Below are 16,776 nucleotides of genomic sequence, written 5' to 3'. Positions count from 1 at the left end.
ATGCTCCACAAATAAGTGGAGCATAACAAATAGCATGGAGGACAAGGGGTGTTAGAGAGGAGAAGGGATTTGGGGGAAATTGGAAGGGGAGGTGAACCATGAGAGACTATGGACTCTAAAAAACAATCTGAGGGTTTTGAAGGGGCAGGGGGTGGGAAGTTGGGGTACCAGGTGGTGGGTAGTATAGAGGGCACGGATTGCATGGAGCACTGGGTGTGGTGCAAAAATAATGTATACTATTATGCTGAAAAAAAAATGAATAAGATAAAAAAAATTAACCAACACCATGTCTGGCAAAGTGTTAGGCTATTTATATACAGTATCCTAATTACATTTTAAAAACTCATATGAGTTAGATATCCCACTTTTCCAGATGAGGAAATTAAGAAATGGAACACATAAAATAATGAGTCTAAGTTCACAAATCTGACAGAGACAAATCAGGGGTATCTAAAATGAGCAGGTCTGTCTCCTTATAAGGCCTAATTCTTCCTTCTGCCCAGCATCTTGCTTTTTTGAGCATAAAGTTGTACAACCAAATAATGTCAGGCAAGATCTTTGACCATACACTTTCCTCTTTATAAGTTGTTACTTATAAAGTAAGTATAGGGATGCCTGGGTGGCTCAGTGGGTTAAGCCACTGCCTTCGGCTCAGGTCATGATCTCAGGGTCCTGGGATCGAGTCCCACATCAGGCTCTCTGCTCAGCAGGGGCCTGCTTCCCTTCCTCTCTCTCTGCCTGCCTCTCTGCCTACTTGTGATCTCTCTGTCAAATAAATAAATAAAATTCTTTAAAAAATAAATAAAGTAAGTAAGTAAGTATAGGTCAGGTAAGTAATTACTAAGTCAGTCAGGTAAGTAATTATTAAGTTTTCTTGCCTAAGACTATGTACATTCCTAAATATATACACATCAGTCAGAAATTGTGTTGCTTATAAATGCCTTTAATAGCAATAGAGTAAGAAAGAGAACATAAAGGAGCTTGTAATTTTGCTAGTCATTTATTCATTCATCAATATTTAGTGAGTACTTAACTTGTGTATCAAGTACTTCTTTTCAGTGAAAACATTTAATTTCTACTCTCTTAGCAAATTTCAGTTATGCAGTACAGTGGTGCCAATGCTGGTCACCCGGGCATACATTAGAATCTTAGACCCTCTTCATCTTTAGCTGAAAATTTATGCCGTTTTCTCAACCTCTCCCTCTTTCCTCTATCCAGTCCTAGGCAGCTACTTTTCTACTCCCTGTTTGTGTGAGTTTGACTTTTTTTTTCTTTTTTTTCAATTTTTACATAAGTGATTCTGTACAGTATTTGTCTTTCTCTGTCTGGCTGTTTTCACTTAGCATAACCCCCAGGTTCACCACGTTGTTACAAATGGCAGGATTTTTCTTCTTTTTAATGTTGAATAATATCCCGTTGTATGTATATGCCACATTTTCTCTAACCATTCACTCATTTGTAGACATTTAGGTTGTTTCCATCTTGGCTGATGTGAATAATGCTGCAGTGACCATGGGAATACAGATACGTCTTTGAGATACTGATTTCATTTCCTCTGGAAACATACCCAGAAGTGGGATTGCTGATCCCACTGTGATTTTCGTTTTAATTTCTTGAGGAATCACCATATGGAATCACTATCATGTCTTCCATAGTGGCTACACTGGTTTACCTGAGTTCCTTGGATATTTTTGTTATTAACCCCTTATCAGATGATTTGCAGATATTTTCCTCCCATTCTGCAGCTTGCTTTTCCATTTTGTTGACGATTTCCTTGCTGTGCAGAAGCTTTGTAATATGATACAGTCCCATTTGTTCATTTTCACTTTGCTGCCTTTGATTTTGGTCCCAAATCCAAAAAACCATTGCTAAAACTAATGATGAGGAGCTTACCCCTATGTTTTCTTTCAGGATTTTATGGGTTTAGGTCTTAAACTTAAGTCTAACCCCTTTGAGTTGATTATTGTGTATTGTGTAAGATAGGGGCCCATTTTCCTTCTTTTGCATGTGAGTGACCTGTTTTTCCCAGCACCACTTATTAAATAGAAAGTCAGTACTTCTTTGCAGGAAGTGATCCTCTTCTAGAAGGATCTTAGTAAGAGAAGCACTGAGCAATGGCTGTTGTGTTTGGCAATTATTCACTGCAGTGCCTGAACTGGAAACCTGCTGAAGTAGGCTGGGGAAACACCATTTAAAGTTACTCAGCTAGAACGTGATACAGAGCTCGGATTTGAACCTTGGTTGTTATGCTGTCCATCCCATGGGAAGCTGTGCTAAGAACATTTCTTCCTAAGCTTGGACTCCCAACCCAACTCACCACACTGAGAACATGGAAATAAAACCAGCCTTGTTATGCTAAATTGGTTATTTCACTAATATATGGTAAGCTGGCTTTCTAACCATGGTAAAATGTTACAGAGAAACAATATGTTTCACTGGTCCATAATGAGCAGAATTCAGCTTTAAAATCTTTTCTGACTCTTGACAAGGTAAAGGAGACTAAGTAAGATGCTGCTTCCGGCATACTGGAGACTGAACACATAAGCCACAGTTTTCTTAACAGAGAACTGTAGTATTGGGGAAAATACCAAGTCTAGGATTTTATTTTCATTGTGGTATAAAGGTGAAACATTTTGAACGAGAAAGCAAATGTTTGCTATTTACTGAGTTGTACACACTGGATTTTTTAAAATTAACATGTGATGTATAATTATTCAGGGGTGCAGGTCTGTGAATCATCAGTCTTACACATTTCACAGCACTCACCATAGCACACACCCTTCCCAGGGCCCATCACCCCGCCACCCCCTCCCTCCCACCCTGCTCCAGTCCAGCAGCCCTCAGTTTGTTTCCTGAGATGAAGAGTCTTATGGTTTGTTTCCCTCCTCAGTCCGATCTTGTTTCATTTTTCCCTCCCTTCCCCCCACGAACCCTCACCCTGCCTCTCAAATTCCTCATTGGGGAGATCATATAATTGTCTTTCTCTGATTGACTTGTTTCGCTTAGCATAATACCCTCTACTTGCATCCACATACTTACAAATGGCAAGATTTCATTTCTTCTGATGGCTACATAGTATTCAATTGTATGTATATCCCACATCTTCTTTTTCCATTCATCTGTTGATGGACATCTAGGTTCTTTCCATAGTTTGGCTATTGTGAACATTGCTGCTGTAAACATTTGTGTGCACGTGCCCCTTTGGATGGACACATTGGATCTTAAAGTTCTTTCCAGGCCTGTCTCCTCAGAGCTCTTTTTCCCTTTATTCTTACAAAAGCTTTTTGTTGCATGTTTTCATTAAACCTTAGAAAAAATAGTTTTGCATCAACATTTCTTTTCCCATATCTCTTTCTGAAGCTATACTGTAATTGATAGAAAATAATAGGTATTAAATGATAATAGGTATTAAATGATAATTAACCCTTTTAAAAGTGTAAAGCTTACCTTATTTGGACATAAGTGATAGCCTTACATTTAAAACTTTTGAAGAATGTTAAATATAAGAGTATTTATATATATATTTATAATATTTATATATTATATAAATATATATAATAATATGGCAAGAAGTGTTGACTTATTTAAATTACATGGAATGTCTATAAAAATCTGATACTATGCTAGATTCCCTAATGATTTTTTTTTCCCCAGATCTTAGTTTTCAGGCAGCTTCTCAAATAATGTCCACTCCAGTTTATGATGCCATAAAATTAATGAAAGACATTTCACAGAACTTCCCCATAAAAGCCAGGTATGTTAAAATTTATTACTTTGATTAAAGCCAGAACCCTTTCCATTAAATAAATTTTATGAAAATAGAATGAAATAAAATTTCATTTTAACATAGTGATGTCAATTAATTCTCACAGATATAGTGTTAATGAAATCAGGGTATTTCTTCATTATGCACGGTTTTTTAAATCAGGAAAATACTGGCTTGTGTATACATGTGTGTATACTACAGGATAGAACTCTTGAATTAGACACAAATGGAAAGGAAGAATAATTTATTGAAGTTATTTAAACATAAACAGTGATATGATAATCCAGCTATGGTAAACTTATTTAAGGAATGAATAATGAGGGAATATTTTTTCTCTTTTCTAGGTAGGGGGTTGTGAAAAGTATTATTCTAAATAGATTTATGCCCAGAGTATGGCTAGATCATGTTCTTACCCTTTCAGATTCTAAACAGGTAGTAGTGTCTTATTTGTGGAAAATTTTATGGAGGACTTTTTTGCCAATAGGATACCTAATGGAACTCCTTCCAGAAATACTGATTTTACATTAAATATATCTTGCAGTTCAATAGATAATACTTAAGCATGTCTAAAAGTAATCAGTACTTTTACAAAATAACAAAGTCTTGTGCATTTGCAGTCTGGTTAGGAATGACAGGCTCTACAAGTATAAACAACCAGTGAAAATAAGTTAGCTTTTCTGGAAGACACAGAGCATGTGACAAGTGCAGCTGTGTTTTTCTGGAAGGAATGGGAGGATGTTCCTGCCATGGCCACAGCCCTTCTCCACCCATGGGGGTTTGCTGCGCCTCTGTGTGTCTCAGACGCTGTGTTGTACATTTGTCCACAGTGCAAACTACTGAATTTTAAATCTAGATTTTCTTTCTTTTGTAAGACAAATAAATAATATGTAGTTGGTCACAAGATAACAAGAACCCTTCCAGGAGACCCTGAAATAGAGGAGTTTGTCAACTTATTTACAGATTAAGAATTAATGTATTGATGTAATTCTTTGTGTTAATTCTAGCTTAAACAGTCAAGAACTTGAGAAGTCAGTATATACTAAAACAGAAGTATGCACGTGTGTATAAATGTTTAGCTGCACTGCTGTTTCTGAAATTACTAAATCAAACACAAATTAAGTAAAATAACTCTAGTTTTAAGAAGACCATTAATTCACTCTTTTGACAGTAAGTCCGTTGTAATTCAGGGTTCTGTTGCTAAACTCTGCTCTCATTTTGTGGTTGATCTCTAAAAATAATTGCAAACTACAGTAAAACTGCTCAGTGGCTAACTTACAGGTATGAGCATATCTGTAAAGCCACTCTTTAGACAATCAGTAAATGAGAAAATATTTTATAAATGAATGAAAAATTTGTATTATCAAATTATCTGTTGTAATTTCTCTCAAATGCTGCCATGTTTTAGGAGATAATACATACTTATTGTGAATTGTCTTAAGATACACCTTTCTGCTTGCGTTTTGCTTTAAAGCTGAACTTTGCATTCTAAACCTTTTAATTTTTCAGTCACTTATTTGCATAAAATTGATGAATAATGTAACTAATTTTGCTAGGAGTTGATAACTCCTGTTAAGAAAAATCTTCTCTGTCTTTAAGTTATAGGGGATAATCAAGAGTCAATATGTGCAATCAGTTTTATTATTTGTTTAGAGCTTACGTGCCCTGGTAGAGGTCCCAGGTTAACCAAAATCCTTATGTCCAGGTATTCTGAAAATTGCCCATTGCATTGCCACATTTGATGATATTGGTAATTTCATACGAAATTTCTCTGTCTGGGCCCAGTAGCACAAAACAGTGTTTTCAGTCAAGTATATTTGAAAAATAAGTATCTACTAGTAAACAAGTTCTGACAGTACTTAAAGCATACAGTTAGTGCAGGTGAGCCCTTTTTAAAAATTAAGGTTTTATTTTAATTCCAGTGTAATTAACATACAGTGTTGTGTTAGTTTCAGGTGTATAGTACACTGATTCAGCAACTCCATACATCACCTGAGCGTACATGAACTCTTGACAGTCTGTAATCCACCTGAATCGAACACCCTTGTCAGAGGAAAGCCACTGTGCCAGTTGTCAGATGGGCTGCATGGAAATGGATACTTTACAGTCATGAAACATTTTGAATTTTTAGGTTCTTATCCAGAGTACTACTACAGTGAATTACAGATTAGTCTTAAACATTTAAGGAAAAATTAATTATATCCGTATTTATTTTCCCAGATCTCTGACCAGAATTGCTGTAAATCAACTTATGAGGGATGAAATACAGGAAAATCAAAAGGTTTGTTTGAATTTTTTTTCCAATTTACTACACTAATACCACTATTTTAGAGTTTGGATCTTCAATTTTTGTGCAAAAAAGAAAATGATAATTTGTGTTTTTTAGATTATTAAAACAGTTCAGGTTTTTTCATTTTTAGATTGTCTACTTTATGTAGCTTACAGTCTGTGATTCTAGCGTGTCTTTTCTGACATACAACTTACTTCTTCATTCACCTGTTCTCCAGACCTTCTGCCCACATAGTATGGTTTTCTTTACAGGATAAAGAATAAAGCTATGAGTTAATTATTCTGTTTCTCATAACTGGTTTTGCTTTAAAAGGTTGTGAGGCCCGAGTCAGGTTTGGACCACTGGAACATTATTAGAATCGTATGTTGTAAAGGGCACAGTTGGTCAGTAATTTGAAAAGATTCTTAAGAACCCAAATGACCCTAGCTGTGTTGGTATTTATAAAGTGCTTAGAACACGGCCTGGATTAATGACATAGGACTGCCTTGGCTTTAAGAAGGCTTTAATAACTAGAACCACATGCACAGGCCCCTGAGCAGTAGGAGTTTGTTTTTCTCACATAAAGAATCCTCAGAATAGTTGGTTACAGACATGATTTTCCCCTTCTGTGGCCGCAGAGTCGCTCCCGCAGCTCTAGATTTCTTACTTGTATTCAAAGCAGAAAGAGGCAGGAGGACAGTGTTAGCCATATGAGTCCTCTCTAAAGCCTTCCTGGAACACTTCAGCTAACTCTTCCATCGGGTTGGCCAGAATTTTGTTATGCAGCTATCTCTCACTGCAAGAGAGGCTAGAAAAATCGCGTTCTTTTATAGTAATTGGGGCAGGCTGAGGAGAGGTGGGTTAGCTTAACCAACCAACAGTGCCTGTCCCACGCAGACAGAGCTCTCAGTAGATGTCAGCTCTTCCGATGGCGACCAGCAGCTCCAGCAGTTACAGTGAAGTCAATGCCTGTCCGTGCCTGGAGCCTAATGTTGGGAACCATCACACAGCATCCCTGGGTAGGGTATTCCTTGCCTTGCTGATCACCTAACAAATTATTGTTTATTTTCCAGAACTAGTTGTAGTAATACTCTTTTCTGTAATTTTCCTAATTGCTCTTACCATTCTTGGAACAGAGTGGATTGTTTTCTAATGCAAGTTCCGTACTTCCAGTGAGTTTTGTTTGAATAACGTACTTTCAGTAGGAAAGGAGGAGAGGGTAGTGAAGAAAAGGGAGGAAGAATGGAGGATGCCAGAGTATCAGTGGCTTCACCCAATCCAGTTTATTTTTGTGCTCGTGTCGCAGCCCAGAGCCGGTGTTCTGGTCATCAGAGCTTTGCTCCACGAGGTGGCTTAATGCCAGAGGCTGGAGGACTTCATGAGGTCAAAGAAGAATATAGTGGGGATGAAAGCGAGGTCATTGGAAGGACTGAAGACCCAGATCACTGCACTGGCAAATTTCACAGGTAGGCCAGTGCGATGGCCTAATCATAGGGCAATGACCAAAGCTGGTTGCTGAAGCAGAGTGGAAGGGGAGGGGATAGGATTGAGGAAATCAGAAAACTCTGAATCTGGAGGCTTCAATGAGTATGGTGCCCGGTATGGCACATTCCCTCAGAAACAGGTGTTGAATTAAAAACTGTTGAATGTTTAAATGTTATCTGTAATACAGTCAGTGTTTAGCAACAGGTGTTTTTTTAAGTGGTATGTGTATTGTCGCAGTTATTAATATTACAACTTATAAAATGAGACCCAGTGATTTCTCTTGAGTCACAGAGTTAGTAAAAGAACCAGAATTTGTGCTCTGATACCCAGTTCATTTCAGATCAATTTCACAAGCACTTTGAATTTGTTCAAGGGCCAACCATCTTGCCAGGTGATTAGAAAACAAAAATATTTGAGGAGCTTAAGAAATTTGATCTACTTTAGTTTCTTCTCAAAATTCTTGACTGACTCCTATTTCCAGAAGAACAACATACAAAAATTAGAGAAATGCATATAATAAAATGGTGGGATAGGAGAAATCTAATGTAGACTGTCAGGTCCTCTATGAAAAAACCCAGGGGAAAACCTGTTGATCAAGCAAAGCTGAGTTTAATCACTTACTGAAGTAAGGGAGGAAACCTTGGTGGAATCTTACTCTCAAAAGAAGGATGTTATGGTAGATTATCTCTAGGTTCCAGAGCTTCTGTTCAAGCGAGTTGGGTCTTTTAAGATAGGGGAAATTTTGGGGTTTGGGTGGAGTCTGTAACAGTTTGTAACTAACTGTAAATTAGTTGATTTAGTTAAATAAATAGTTCATAACTAATAATAAACTGAACTAATAACCCACACTGTCTGCAAATGGAGTGTTGAACTACCTCTGTTAAAAAAAATAAACACCGTTTTTTGATGGAAAAAAGAAGAAGAGGCACTTTGAGCGGGGCAAGTGCTGTGGTTGGCCTAGGGGCAGCGGGGCAGTGGGGTGCAGACTGAGAAAAAGCAGACCGCCGGGGCAGTATTCATTTCTTCGGCTCTGATTTGCTCTTGTACCAGGAACCTAATCAGCCCTGTGTCTGCCTCCCTCTTGAGCAGGCCAGAGATCCCAGCTAAACAGCCATCCTAGAGCAGCTCCCTGTTCCAGATGGCCCAACGGGGGTTCCAGACCAGTGTTGTCTCCTGGGACATTGACACAGCAGCCAAGTTTATTGGCGCTGGGGCTGCCACAGTTGGTGTGTCTGGTTCAGAGGCTGGCATTGGAACAGCATTGGGCAGCTTGACCTTCGCTATGCCAGGAACCCGTCTTCAAGCAGCAGCTCTTCTCATTCTGGGCTTTAGCATCGGTTTAGGATCAGTCAACACAAAAGTGATGGTTTTTTGTTTGTTGTTTTGTTTCATTTTGTTTTTAAGATTTTATTTATTTATTTGACAGACAGAGATCACAAGTAGGCAGAGAAGCAGGCAGGCGGGGGGGAAGGGGGAAGCAGGCTCCCTGCTGAGCAGAGAGCCCGATGTGGGGCTCGATCCCAGTACCCTGGGATCATGATCTGAGCTGAAGGCAGAGACTTTAACCCACTGAGCCACCCAGGCCCCCAAAAGTGTTGGTTTTGATGAGCAAACTTATAAGCAAGGTTTTTGCCCAGTTTAGGTAAACTGTTCAGATTTGCAAATAGACTGTTTTGCAGATCCATTCCAGATTTGCCTGGCATACTTTGTTTGCAAGAATTTCCTGAAGCAAATAATTATTTATTCATTTATAGTTTTTTCTTCCTGGACAAGAATTTCCTGTAATAGTTAAGTGATACCAGCTCAAGGGATCCCCGTTCTCAGTCCCCATAGTTGAGCTGTAATGACATAGGTGGTCTCATTTCCCTCTAGGAGGGCAAGAGATGACTCAAGAAGTAGACAGTAGCTAGCTAGAAAAGTGGGGAGAGACAGTGTTATTTTCCCTATAGTACTTTATGACCAAAGGTTTGCTGTTGCTAATAGATAGAAAGTCATAGGGAAGGACTGCTTAAAAATTTAAGATCATTGGTTGATACATTTGCAGAGGGGAAACATGAAATACTGAGATGGATTATGTTGTTGTTCACAGTCACTCTCTTCCCTCAGATGTTGATTGATGCCATGTCACTTTGGCTAATATAAAATGAGTGGATGCACACATCTGTGCAAGCAGCAGCTTTGTGGTTCGGTTGCCTTGTTGCTTCTGCTCTCTGTCATGAGGCAGGTCCCACACAGGCGCTGCTCCCCAGGTCTGGCGCCTGAAATGAAAAAGGCCCTGGAGTGGAACCGAAGATAACTTGAAGGTGTGACTACATGATATGAGAAAGAAGTAAATGTTTCTTCTAGTAAGCCACCGAGATTCTGGAGTTCTTTGTATTAAGAACCTGGTTACAGTAATACCATCAAATGTATTAAATTTCATACATTACTTCTCCATCTGTTTAATTGAATTTATCCTATGCTTTTGAAACTATACAACAATGTTTCTGTGTTTGAAAGAAATTCAGAATAATTTCTGTTGCTCCACAAAACCTGATTTTAGGGCTATTAGAAGAACTGAAGGAATAAAATAGCTATGGAAATAAGAACAGGCAGAAGTTCTGGGTTTAGTTGCTGGTACTAGCTTTGAAGAAGTCATCTTCTTCAAACTCCTTCTGGAAAATGTAATTACATGGTTCAGATTAGAATAATCTGTGAGCATATTTTGTAAATATATACAGTGTCAAGATGGCAGAAATAGTAGAAATGTAGTCAAAATGACAAGTTTAAGGTTAGAATTTTTTTTGAGATTTTATTTATTTATTTGACAGAGAGAAGAAGCACAAGCAGGGGGAGTAACAGGAGAGGGAGAAGCAGGCTCCCCACCGAGCAGGGAGCCCAATGCAGGGCTCGATCCCAGGATGCTGGGATCATGACCTGAGCCAAAGGCAGACACTTAACGGGCTGAGCCACCCAGGCGCCCCTAAGGTTAGAATTATTACAGAGTTATTCTAATATCACATTTAAAAAGATCTTTCAGTTCATATTTCATTATGTTAATCCAGGATTAACATTATCTGTCAATCCTAGTATTTGCTGTATCTCCTCATTTTTTTTTTTAGGAATTATTTGGATCTTTGAAATTTTAGTATCTTTATTATTTGTATAATTGGGCATTTTATTGTCAACTTAGCTAGGGAAGCTGGCTTTGGTTAATTTTGTTTAGTTATATTTTGAGTTAAAGCTGGCTTAAGCTGACATTTTATTATTAAGAAGATAGCGATTGGCTCCAATAGGAATATGGCTGCAGCCCAATTCAAAATAGTCCCATTTATTCTCCTAAAAATCATACACAGCAACAAGAAGAATGAAACAGCATTTTCAGCAAAACTAGCAGAAGCAAAAACCTAAATTTTGTGTGTGGTGGGAAATGCCCAGCCCCAGCAGAACTGAAGCATAAAGCCAGAGTCCTGTGGAGGGGAAGTACGGGACGCGGCCGGGGTCCCGGGAAGAAGCAGCAAGTGCTCCCTCTCCGGGGAGAGGGCTCTGCTCTGAGAAGGAGCTCTGTGGGCAGGTGGGACTGACACAGATAGGAGAGGGACGTCTGCTGCGGGAGGGGGGTCGTGCCGAGTGCAAGGAAGTGGCAGAGGGAAGAAAACCTGGCTAATTTGAGGGAGCAGCTCCTCCAGGACATCAGGGCAGCATCCTTTGGTGGCTATGTGAAGAGGAAAAGTGTCTGGTGGTGAGAGCCTTTGAGCTGGTTAATATTGGAGAATCTAAGGAAGATGATACTGGGAGACCCGGCTTACACTGTAGACCACTGTACTGAAACTGCAGGCCAGGAAACCTGGAGGCTAGTTTTGCCTCTTTTACTCCAAAATGATCTCCCCTGCTAATGCCTGGTGCAAGAAAATCTAGGTGATTCAGATGTGCTCAGAAAGGTGTAGACATATTACATGCATCTCAAGATGTCCCCATAAAGGGGAAGAGGAGGAACCAAACTATACCAGAGATGAAGAAACTTCACTGAGCAGAGAAGGACTGCGGCACGACATTCAGACACGTGCTCGAAAAGCTAATGAAGCGGAGATGCAACACATGAGGCAGAAGTGTAGAGACTCAAGGGCGAAGATGGGCCGGAAAGAAGGGGGGATGGCCAGGTCGCCAGAGAGTGAAACCAGAGCTGGAAGGACCTGGCAACGATCTTGAGAGTAACCATTTTAGAAATACAGAGCAAAATTTTAAGTGGCACAACGGAGAACTGACCTTATAAAAAGCATAGGAGGAGACATAGTGGCTAGAAGTAAGAAATGCAAAGAAGGGACGCCTGAGTGGCTCAGTTGGTTAAGCATCTGCCTTTTGCTCAAGTCCCGGGATTGAGCCCCGCATCGGGCTCCCTGCTTAGTGGGGAGCCTCCCTCTCCTTCTGCTGCTCGTGCTCTCTCTCACTCTCTCAATCTCAAATAAATAAAATCTTAAAAAAAAAAAAAAGAAGAAGTTAAAACAAGTAGAAAGGATTCAAGAAAAATGACAAATAAAAAGCAGATAAAGGAAATCCAGCATTCTTGTAGTAGAGTCTATAAAATGGACAGAGCAAATGTTTAAAGCTGTAATTAGGTACTTTTTTGAAATGAACGACTTGAACACACATTATTGAAAGGGTACACTGTCAGTCTGAGGGTTTTGGAGGGGCGGGGGGTGGGAGGTTGGGTGAGCCTGGTGGTGGGTATTATGGAGGGCACGGATTGCATGGAACACTGGGTGTGGTGTGTAAACAATTCTGGAACACTGAACATTTTTAAAAATTAATTTAAAAAATGTTTTTAAGGGTACAGTGTGGGGACGCCTGAGTGGCTCAACCAGTTGAGTGTCTGCCTTTGGCTCAGGTCATGATCTCAGGGTCCTGGGATCAAGTTCAGTGTGGGGACTTCTTGCTCAGGGGGGAGCCTGCTTCTCCCTCTGCCTCTGCTGCTGGTGCTCTCTCTCTCTCTCATTCTCTCTCAATCTCAAATAAATAAAATCTTAAAAAAAAATTAAAGCAAATAGGATTCAAGAAAAATGACAAGTAAAAGGCGGGTAAAGGAAATCCAACATTCTTGTAGTGGAGTCTGTGAAATGGACAGAGCAAATGTTTAAAGTTGGAATTAGGTACTTTTCTGAAATGAAAGACTTGAACACATTATTAAAAGGGTACACTGTGAAAACCAGGTTGGCATCAGATTTTCAAACCATGAGAGTTGAAAACTGTTGAGTGAGGTTGGGCTGGGCAAGAGGAGAGGCAGCAGGAGGAGATCAGAAACTAATTTTATTATTTTTTACAATAGAATCATTAGCGACCTTTTAAAGGAAGAGATGACCGAGGATGTTACATGATGATACATGTGTAATAGTAACTAGGAGAGCAAAAGTCATGCAGAGATTAGTCAGAAAATATGACCATGCTGAAGTTACAGACGTGAATATGGGTTTGGTTTTATTCAGGAGGCAACTGCTTTCAGCCCAGAGTACAGCAAATTACATTTTGAAGTTCAGAATTGTTATTGTAATCAGATATTGGTCAGAATTAGAAGTGTCAGTCCAGTGTGTATGTGTTATTGTTTACTATAAGCTGTTTGTTTCCGTAACACTTTTTTGTCCAGGGAATAAAATGGAGATATGAGGGGTAATCTGGTAACTTTTTTTTTTTTTCTTCAATGGTTGTGTAATAGATTGTTTTAATCTCATAATTATGTAATAAACCAAATGCAAGTATTTAAATACAAAATCCAAGTAAAGAATCATACCCAATCCAAATAAAAACTCATACCTTTTCTAATTATGTGAACTAATTACTTAGGAGGAATGAAAATTTTAGAATTGTAAAAAAAAACCCTAATCAAATGTCCTTTCTCAGAGTTCTTCTGTAGGACATTTTTTAAAAAATTGTAATCTTCTCTCATCACTCATCCTGGAAAAAAACACAACAACAAAACATCTACATCAAGATATATCTGACTTCAATTTTAAAATTCAGAATGAATGCATTTTCAGCCTAGGGGCCTCCAGACATGTTTATAAACAGACTTACCATTAGAAAGCTCAGCCAGTCTTCTGAGATTCACTCAATCACAATTCTTTTTAGCTTCACGTAATGATCCAGCTTGGTTCGTTCTTAAAGGGGGTTATGTTGCAATGTACTCCCTCTTTTTTTGAACGAGGCTCTCTTTCTCGTTGGGAATTTGTATTTGTTTCCGCTCAAAGCCAAAGAGCACTCCCAGCTTAACTCCACTTCAAATTAAAGGTCTGTGTATATTTTTGGGACCTTAAAAATAATGTGAAATTGAGCCTCAAGCTCCTATGAAGATGAAAGAGGTCATGAATTCTTAGGAAAACCTGTTCTTGGGGCTCCGGGGTGGCTCAGTCGGTTAAGCAGCAGCCTTTGGCTCAGTCATGATCTCAGGGTCCTAGGGTCAAGCCTTGCATAGGGCTTCCAGCTCAATGGGGAGTCTGTCTCTGTCTTTCTCATTCTCCCTCTGTTTCAAATAAGTAAAATCTTTTTTTAAAAAAGTTGGGTATTCAACATGGATGGGACTGAAGGAGATTATGCTGAGTGAAGTAAGTCAAGCAGAGAACGTCAGTTATCGTAGAGTTTCACTTGTGGAACATAAGGAACAGCATGGAGGACATTAGGAGAAGGAAGGGAAAATGAAGGGGGGAAATCGGAGGGGGAGATGAACCATGAGAGACTGTGGACTCAGAAATAAACTGAGGGTTTTGGAGGGGAGGAAGTGGGGAATGGGTTAGCCCGGTGATGGGTATTGAGCACACAGATTGCATGGAACACAGGGTGTTATACACAAACAATGAATCATGGAACACGACATCAAAAACTAATGACATGCTGTACGGTGATTAACATAATAAAAAAGAAAAAGAAAACCTGTTCTTCCCTCACCAAGAACCAAGGTGAGACCAGCAAGCTTCTATGCTGTTTCTTCAGGGCAGTGTGTTTTCTAGATCACCTTTCACACCTTTCATTTGTGTGCCCAGGATACCTCTGACCCTTCTCCCTGCTGAGTGGGCCCAAGGCCTTGGCTCTGGTCCTTCTGAGATCAGCCCTGCAAGCCCCAAGCTTTAGGCTGCCTAGGAAGCTTGAGATTTCCTTGGGACGGGGCCTTCAGTGTTTGCTTGTATCCTTGGACTCATATTCCTGCTACTTCTCTGCCCTTACACGAAGTCTTTACTTTAAAAAAAAAAAACAAAAACAAAAAAACTAAACCATCTATTTAGAGGGCATTATTAATATTTTAATCTAACATTTTTTTAGTAGGATTTCAGGATGTCTGGTTCATCATATCGCTGGAAACTGAAGTCTTAACCTTTTGATTTGCAAAAACCTCTCTTAAATTGTACACTTGGGTAATTTTCCAGGATTGAAGGCATACTCCTCCAAGGGGAAGGAGAAAGAATTGGTCAGCAGCAGTCTCCAGTAGACTAACAGTATTTCAGCAGTCAAATCCATGAGTTCAACTGGTTACCCTGTTTCGACTATCTTTGTTCAAGGCCCTGTGGCTGGCATCAGCCTTGTAGAGGGTAATAGTTTAGTATAGATCTATGTGCTTGACTGCTTTCTCCTTATCGTTGAGATGCCTAAAACGAATTAGGTGCTGGAGAGAGCTTGACACCCTGTGTATGAGAATTCTGTGCAAGTTTTGGAAAATAAGCAATGAGTTCATTAGGCATCTATAGATTTTGGAGTTAGAATGCAGATTTCTTAGAATAAATGATAGAAATCACAGAAATAGTTAAAGATCTATCAGAGTTTCATCTATGAATCTTCTTCTGTTAGAGTTTAATCTCTTGCTAGTATTCTGTATAAATCAAGTGGAATTATTTTCTGTCCTGTTACAAATTTAGATCCTTCTCTCCCTTTTCTTTATGTAACCTGTTGTGGTGAGTGATAACACACAGGAAAATTAAACTCTTCCAAACCTTTTCTGAATCTCTTCTTGTTACTTGCTTCACCTGCCTTTCTAGAATAATTGATATCAACCTCTGTTTTTCCGTCTAAATGAATCTGCCTGCCCTAATAGTAATGAAAGCTTCACTTGTGACTGCTGCCTGTGTGACTAGACACAGATATAGATCACATTTATTCTTTATTACCTGTGAGATAGAAGTAAGTACTCCATTTTCCAGATGAGGAAACAGAGACATATGGAAGCAAAGTAATTTGGTCCAACTCTTACCGTGACTAAATGGCAAGACTGGGGTTTAAAGTGGATATGACCCCCTCCGCACTATCTTGGTAACTATGCTGTACTGGCAAGAGCATTACATTCTTTACTTCTGTTACTGCTCTAGCCCCTGGAGTGGTTTCTAGCTCATAGAAAATCTAAGTGTTTCTGATATGCTCGGGGATCATGTACTGAATGAAAAAAAGATGAACATGGACACACTGCTTTAATGGGAACCTACATGAATTTGGAGTGACCTCCAGCTTGTATTTCCAAACCCACCAAAGTTTTGAGTCTGTGATAGTAAGGACTAGGAGTGTGGCAACTATCCTATTCTAAGTATGTGTTCGCCTACACACACACACACACACACACACACACGATACAGATGTATTAGGTAAGTAATTGTCCTAGAGCTAGAACTTTATACATATTGCAGAAACATTTATCAAAATATTCAGGTATTTGTGTCTCTAAGCTATCACGAGATTTCCATCACTTAAGCTTAGGGGTGAGCAGGCTGCTAACCACGTAGAGGCCAAATCCAGCTTCACTCCTGTTTTCATAAAGTCAAGGTTTATTGGAACCTGGGCATGCCTGTTTGTCTGCGTGTTGTCTGTGGCTGCTTTTGTGTTACAGGAAAGAGTTGAGTGGCTGCAACAGAGACGACATGGCCAGCAAAGCCCAAAGTATTTACTCTATGACTCTGTGGAAAATTCACCAACTTCAGGCACAGGTTGCTGTTGTTGTAGGACTTGGCTAACTATTACCCTGCTCTCTTTCAAGGGTCTTCATGAGAGATTTGAAATTCAGCCAGGTGATGCTTGTCTGTTCATAAATGGACTTCGTGTGGATCTGAATGCTTACGATCCTTTTAGGTAAGTGTTAAATTACTGATAGAAACTATGATTTATATGTAGGAAAATATTGTGGAGTTAAGTGTTTCCCAAAATGCAGATAATCACTTTAAAAGTAAAGCAAATACATATTTTTGTTCAAAACCATTCTGTTACTTTGCTAGAAAACTCCCAAGTGTCTTAGAATGCAGGCCTGGGAGAAACCCTG

At 39.3% G+C, this 16,776-nt stretch overlaps 1 protein-coding gene across 1 annotated transcript in view; it reads left to right on the top strand.

Annotated features, from left to right (window-relative positions):
* Positions 1 to 16,776, top strand: part of UGGT2 (UDP-glucose glycoprotein glucosyltransferase 2) — a 186,389-nt gene that overhangs the window by 52,238 nt on the left and 117,375 nt on the right. Inside the window, exons 9-11 of the mRNA XM_059377462.1 lie at positions 3,655 to 3,754; positions 5,984 to 6,044; positions 16,498 to 16,589. Coding sequence (XP_059233445.1) covers positions 3,655 to 3,754; positions 5,984 to 6,044; positions 16,498 to 16,589 — 253 coding nt within the window. The remainder of the gene's footprint in view (positions 1 to 3,654; positions 3,755 to 5,983; positions 6,045 to 16,497; positions 16,590 to 16,776) is intronic.

Source organism: Mustela nigripes, chromosome 15 (genome assembly GCF_022355385.1).
Source record: "Mustela nigripes isolate SB6536 chromosome 15, MUSNIG.SB6536, whole genome shotgun sequence".
NCBI classification, from domain to species: domain Eukaryota; kingdom Metazoa; phylum Chordata; class Mammalia; order Carnivora; family Mustelidae; genus Mustela; species Mustela nigripes.
Note: the sequence above shows the minus strand (reverse complement) of the source record. Positions and strands in the feature narration are given on the sequence as shown.